General features: G+C 41.0%; 1 protein-coding gene across 1 annotated transcript; it reads left to right on the forward strand.

The window, feature by feature from the left end:
- Positions 1-399: 399 nt before the first annotated feature.
- Positions 400-6,389, forward strand: LOC119456402 (isoamyl acetate-hydrolyzing esterase 1 homolog). Its single transcript, XM_037718130.2, has 6 exons — positions 400-757; positions 843-898; positions 1,122-1,341; positions 3,447-3,534; positions 4,423-4,544; positions 6,080-6,389. The coding sequence occupies exons 1-6, from the start codon at positions 686-688 to the stop codon at positions 6,263-6,265; spliced, it is 744 nt and encodes a 247-aa protein (XP_037574058.1). The 5' UTR covers positions 400-685; the 3' UTR covers positions 6,266-6,389.
- The last annotated feature ends 636 nt before the right edge of the window (positions 6,390-7,025 follow it).

Raw genomic sequence — 7,025 nt, forward strand, 5'->3', positions numbered from 1 at the left:
TATGGGCTAAAAGAGGGGCCCATGCTCTTGACCATAGATTCCTTGACTTCTTGACCATGCTCTTGACCATTCCTCCATGCTCTTGACCACCGGTACCATTAATAGAACAAACGGCGTTTTTTCTTTTTTTTTTTTTTTTTTTGTTTGCGTATTTGAGCTCGTGCACAGCGATTCTTGCCTGTCTATGTACAAGCCAACGTGTTTAGATTGTACAAGCAGACATCGCAATACGCCAAAAGTATGGCCTCCGAGCTTATAATGCGTCTCGTGGTCTCGCGAGTGATAAACCCCAATGTCGGAGGCCGTGCGAAACTGTGGCACATGCAGCGTTGTTTTTCTTTTTCTTTTCTTTTTTTTTTTTTTTTTTTTGCACGTAGCTTTGTGATTTGTTAGACCCGTTTGTGCTGTTTAACTGGTTCTTTATTCTATGGTTTAACGGGTTTAACTTGTCTAACTATCATGAAAAGGCCATTGCGCAGCGCATAGTCACAACTAAATTTATTTCCCATTTACATTTGAAGGAGCGTTCACTTGATAGAAACGAAACCAACTGCAGGAATGTTCGCGCGGTAATCACAATAGTTGAGGGTTCATTATTCTGTGGAAACCAGAGCACGCAGCTGGCGCTAAAGAAGCGCTACGTTTTCTCTTCGGAGCCACGTAAAATTTTGCCTACTGTGGAAAGATGACTCCCAGCTGCCACGTTCGTAAAGTTGTCTACCCACGAATATTTTTATTCGGGGACTCACTGACGCAGGTGAGCACTGTTCATGGTGCACGTTATTCGGCTGTACGCCTTTGTGTAGGTTAATTTCGCCTTGTTTTTGCTCAATGTTTTGCAGCGGTCCTTCTCTGAAGAAGGTTGCTGGGGGTCTCTCGTAGCCGAAGCATTTGAAAGGTACCACCTCGTTCATTGTATACATTTCTGAAGTCCGTTTGTGTAAAGTTAGGCGCATGCCTGTCGCACAAGCCAAACTCTCTCTCTTTTTATAGCTACTGGTTTATATTATGTTATTTCACAGCTGATATATGTAATATCATGATCATTTATACGTAGTGATTGTTGTCGCTGTTGCCGGTTCTGCATATCTTAAACAATGGAAATATACTTCCCCCCACAGACGGTGCGATGTTGTGGTGCGAGGTTTCTCTGGCTACAACACACGCATGTGCAAGTATGTCCTGCCCAGGATTTTTGGTCCAGAGGATGCAGGAAGTGTAGCCGCATTTGTCATATTCCTTGGCGCAAATGACTGTAGCGAACCTTCAGACCCTGGGAAGCAGAACGTGACTTTGCAGGAGTACGTCTCCAATCTGGAAGAAATGCTGCACCATCTCAAGGTAGCCTTATTGAAGAACTCACCAGCAGAAATCCGAGGTAGACAGAAGGGACGCTTAACGATGCATTATTCAGAAACTAACTTTGGTTACAAGTGCCCTTCACCTCAGTAAAGGACCGCACCACCACTTTACTGGAGCAGCCTATATCCTTCATTAATGCTCCTCAGCTATTCCTGTGTTGCAGTGTTGCTTGAGAAATGCATGCCAATTAAAGTGTTACCAAATGATATGCATGTGTGGGACTGCAAGGTTTTATCTTTGCAATAGGTGAAAAATATTATTGAAGCACAGTCAAGGGGCGGTGCTGCGTTAACTCAGCTGAGAAGGAGTTGAAGCGTTGAGCTGAGACTTGTAAGAATTGGAGGTGAACAAGAGTGCAGCTTTGCTTATAACAAATTAGTTGTGCAAAAGTTTCAAGGACTGGGAACAGAGTTGACAAGAGAGTGCTGACTCTGAAAAGCTTCGTGCGAGAACATCTCAAGAAAATTCAATATCAGTTTAAAACATGCAACAAAATCACGGGTGTAAAAGTATTGCCATAGAAAACACAACAACCACCGCAACACCTTTTGTCAGCGAGACAATAAAGTCTACAAGAACCAGAAATCCAAAAGAAATTCAGACTTTTTTTAAAGTTATATTGCTTTAGAGTCCAGTATAAGCTTGGTGCTTTTTGCCTCGTGTAAACTGCCAGAGAGCTGTTCCCTCAACATGGAAGAAAAATGTAAGCAGCTTGAAAATAATCATGCCATGCATGTCACTGAGTGTACTACCAGGTTGTTTATTAGATAATAGCCATCAAGTTTGTGCAGTTAAGTGTTTGTGTAACTTTATAGTGCTTTGCTTTTAACCAGAAACATCACATATAAGGCATGTTTTTGTCTCGCTGCTCCCTTGGATTTTAATCCCATAGTTCCTTGTGTTTGTAAATTCAGCACTTGAATTGCCGTATCTATTACTTTAAAGAGATATTTGATGCCTTGTGGCTGCCCCTCGTTATGTCTTTGTGTTTCAATTTCAGTACAGAATGATCAGTTTGAAACAAGGTGGCTTCTGCAGCTCTTGTAGCAACCTTTTTTGCACCTGTGATTTGATTTTAATTCTTGGTTGGATGATGTGCTTGCAGTGAAGCTTGGCATATCTTTTTTTTTTTTTTTCCTCATGAACCAACTGAAAGCTAGGGCTCGTCTTGTCTGTGGGTGTTTTTAGTCTTTGTCTCCTTTATGCTATAATTTTATTAATTCACCATGCACTAGCTCTAGAAAAGATGTTGATAAGATAAGCTTCAGCCAGGTGTTAATGTTTATATGCAAGGCTGGTCTTACTCCGTGAAGGCCTTGTGATAGAATGGTTCTTTTGACAAAACACTTATTCATCTGAGGCTTCATGCCTGTTCTCATTTGAGCAGGCAATATTGCATCTTAGGTGGTGATATGATGTGCGTGAGGTGATGTTTGTAGGAGCGAGTTAAAACATAGTGCATTCAGACCAGTATGAAAATTCAAAGGAATTCATGTGTGCCATCTTCTTTAGAAAAAGAAAACTGTTCTTGGGTGTGTTGACTTGCTGGCTAGTTGGACCTTAATTAGACTGAAATGTTTGCCTATAATTTCTCACCAGAATATTGTGGTACAGTCAAGTTCTGTTCAACTGATATGAGTTAATTTTACATTTATTTAACTTGACAACAATATCCAAAAGTACCAAAAGCACTCAGGGTAGCTCACTAGTACTAAATAAACTTTGCATAATTCAAACCAATATCAAGCATCCTGTGAAGGTCGAATAGATGTCAGTGTCCGATGTCAACCGGAGACTGTATTCTGGACTGATACTTCTGGGAGACAGTTCTGTGCGCACTGATTGGCTAAGCTGGCAACTGTAATGCCCATTGTTCCAATATGATGATGTGCTGGGCACCATGCCATACAAAAGAAGCTAGTATCCCTAAAAGTGATCAACTGTGAATAAAGCCTTGACATTGCTTTCACTTGCAAGCACACTTAGCAAATGGGAGATTTTGTACCATGTTGTGAGCAAAAATAAGAAAATATGTTGAGCGAAAGTGAATAGCATGTGAAAATGAAACTGGAACTTGCATTCAGGTTTGTGGTGTACCCATGAACAAAGTCATCCTCGTGACACCTCCTCCATACTGTGACGAAAAGTGGGTGGCTTGGTGCAAGGAAACCGGTAAGGAAGCCGGCAGCCACCAGCTATCTTTCATAGTTTGTAGTCTTCAAGCTCTCCAAATTTCAGGAAGCACTAGTAAATATTCTAATTTAATCTCCAAATATTTGTGCCTCAAGCTAGTTCTGTTCAAAGTTAGAAAATTTCTATGCATACTTCAAGTGCTGCTATCTTGATAATGTGAGTAGTCACTGACTGATACCGCAACACAATGAAAGCACTCAAACTTGTGAATCAGTGAATTTGCCATGAATGCCATGAATTTACCAGTGATTTTAAAGGTTCAGGCACCATTTTACATTGCCACATTCCTGCTGCCACACTTAGATCACCTTGTCATCACCAAGCTGCAAAAAACTAGTGGAAAGCTGAAGTGACAACTGAGTAAAAGCTATTTTGCCACTGTTATGAAAATGTTTTACTCCATGATATGCACCAAATAGAGTGGTGAAATGGCATGGCATTCAGGAAAAAAAACATATCAGATAAAGTGCCAAAAATTTCTTGCAGTGGTTTTGCCACAGGTTTCATCATCTAACACGTCTTCTTTCTTTCTGGGGTTTTCCGTGCTAAAACCAGTTCTGATTATGAGGCACGCCGTAGTGGAGGGCTCTGGATTCTGTAGGCCTCAAGGTTCCCTTTTTGACGTGTTTAGTCATCTGCTTGGAAGCAAACACACATGTAAACCATAGTTATGGTAAAGTAATTTGCATTTTTATTTGGTAGAGAGCAGCCACGGGCCACAGCTGATCACTTAAGGTTTAAAGAAAGTAAACTCAAACATGGCTTCGGGAACGTTATGTCCAAAGCAGTGCGCGAGCTCTCAATGATAACATACATAAACAGTGAACATTTGATGCCAGCAGTGTAAAGTGAATTCTCTTTTCCCAGGCAGGGATCTCGCAAGGCGCAATCTAGAGACCATCTCCAGATATGTGGACGCAGTTTCCAAACTCGGTGAGGAGCAGCACGTTGCTGTCGTCAACATCTTTGTTGCATTCCAACAAGAACAGGTAAGCAATTCTTGAAAGCCATAATACAGAAAGTACGGCTGTGTCATGTAAATAGTACAAAGGAAAAAAAGGGTAATTTCCACAAGGCAGGAAAGCTAACCAGCAGTGCTAAACTTCCTCCCTTAACTTGCTACGACTTGGTTGCGCACTTAGTTGCTTGTACCTTAGTTTACAATGTGCAGTTCATCTGCTGCCACAACTTCTCAGAAGCATTTCCTCCCTTTCCTGTCTATTATATTAATCTCTCACCTTAACTTGCCTAAAATGCACATTCCACGAGAAGGGACAAGACGATCTCATGTGAAATGTTCAAATGGAAAAATAATTGAGCCCACACGAGTAAGGTTTTAGTTCAAATGAACCATTTGCAAAATTGTGTAAGTCTTCAGGAGAGTTGCAACATTGGCTCGTTGGTATGGCATTTTCAGAGATGGAACTACAACAGCATGAAAACGCAAGGTACTGTAAGGGAACATACACACAATGCTACGTGCTTGTCTCCTTACTGTGTCCTGTGTATTCGTGCTGTTGTAGTTCCATTTCAAACCTGATAAGTTGGCTGCCCTGCAAGGCTGTTTTTCAACCAAAAACTTTTGTCTGACTACGTATATCCCTGGTAGGAAATGCAAACATGAATGCTTTCCAAGAATAATACAGAAACTTTTTGTGTCATGATAGTCTCCTCACACCTATTCTCCCCACCGAGAGTGAGTGTATTTTTTTTCATTCGATACCTTTTACCATGGCCGAACAGTTGCAGAGTTGCTGGAGTTCAGTGGAGGTATAAATGAAGCTGTTGAATAGAAACAATGCTTTGTTCTACTAGTCTTGTTAAAACAGCCCTTCTCATGCAGTGCAGCATCATTCTTGCAAATGCTCCGCTGTTTAATGTGTGTACAGACGTCGGTCACTGGACCTGGCTGTAGCCCTCGGGGACTTGGAAAGCGGTCTAATACTTTTTCCAAGGGAATCCAGCCTAGTTTATGTAGCCAAGCAATTGGAGGAGTGAACACAATCTGGACTTAGTTTTTGCACCAAAGTTCAGAAGAAAGAAGCATGCACTTCATGGAAACAACTGCCCCAAATGTTTCTAACCATACTGTATAAACTAACTTTGTCCCCGACTACTCGAAATTTTACAAATTCTTCTTAATTAGCAAAATAAGAACACAGCAAAAATATTTTGAGTAACTTGAGAATACAATGTTCCACTTGCCTTATCAGTCTACAAGTTATTAATTTTTCTAGAAGTTTTTAACCAAGTACATTTTATACCAAGATTTAAAAGAATTTCTTCACAGCTTAGTTGGTGTTTTATTGATACAATGGTACCTTCATACAATGGTACGTTTGGAAAACGCAGTTTTCTAGAATTATGCGATATTATGTCAGCTGCATGTAGGAAGGATGCCAGGCAAACTGGTTGCAGATCAAACATTTTTGAAGTAAACGAACTTGGCCTGTTTATATATCAGTCAATCCTTGCTCTCTACCATTACTACTAACAAAGATTAATGTGTTCTTCTTGCTTTCAGAACTGGCAGAGGTTGCTGCTAGATGGCCTGCACCTGTCAAAGCCTGGCTCACAGAAGCTTGCAAAATGTCTGGTGCCTTTTCTAGACCAGGCTGTTGGTCCTGTTCCTGCAATATTTCCCGATTGGAAGTGCATAGACCTTGCAGATCCCGAGAGTAGCATAGCTTCCTGGGTTCCAGACAGATGAATTCTGTGGTTTACAATTGAATTCCAACTAGGCGACCTAACCTCAGATTCTGCAGAACATTTCCAAATGTTTTTGTTGCTTTTTAATATTACTGCTTGAATTAAAATGTTACTTGTTTACCTCATTTTCTGACAGTTGTTCTTGCATCTAAAATCGGGAAAATGATGCAAGTTCCGAGTGCAGCTACTGAACCACTGCAGGAACAGCCATTGACCTCGGTTAATATTGTTAAAATAGTATTTCTTCCAATCTTGTCTGTGCACTTATAGTTCATCAGGGCTGCTGATTGCTACAAGTTAAACATGACCAAATCCCACAGGTGACAATTCATGTTGACTACACAATTTTCAAACCAACAACCACCATGCTTGTATTTATGCTGTAACTGGCTACAGCCTCCATATGACTGTGCCACACCAGTCGTTTCATAAACTGTGTGCGCCTGTTTTAATCAAGCAAGGTGCCAAAACAAACCTCCAAAGGCAACAGTGCAAACAAGCCAGCTTTATCTTTTTATTAGTTACGCAAATTTACCATGTTGAAGGAGTTAGCCTGCACCTCCTGGGCAGGGGCAACTGTGGTTCTACCAATGATGACATAAGGGCAACCTGGCTGAACAGGCTGCACATGTTGAAATTGATGCCATCATAGTGTGTTCATGTTAAGAGCTGGCCCAACTGTGAAAGGCTTGTTTATTTGACCCATTCCCAGACTGCATACCTGTATGAATTCTAGACAGCTCTTTACTTCAAGGAATTAA

Source organism: Dermacentor silvarum, chromosome 6 (genome assembly GCF_013339745.2).
Source record: "Dermacentor silvarum isolate Dsil-2018 chromosome 6, BIME_Dsil_1.4, whole genome shotgun sequence".
Lineage (NCBI taxonomy): Eukaryota > Metazoa > Arthropoda > Arachnida > Ixodida > Ixodidae > Dermacentor > Dermacentor silvarum.

Excerpts from the sequence above, each read along its gene's own strand:
- LOC119456402 (XM_037718130.2), top strand. The coding sequence starts at position 686 with ATGACTCCCAGCTGCCACGTTCGTAAAGTTGTCTACCCACGAATATTT. Across the intron at positions 758-842 it reads TCGGGGACTCACTGACGCAG|CGGTCCTTCTCTGAAGAAGG; the intron begins GTGAGCACTGTT and ends AATGTTTTGCAG. Across the intron at positions 899-1,121 it reads GTAGCCGAAGCATTTGAAAG|ACGGTGCGATGTTGTGGTGC; the intron begins GTACCACCTCGT and ends TTCCCCCCACAG.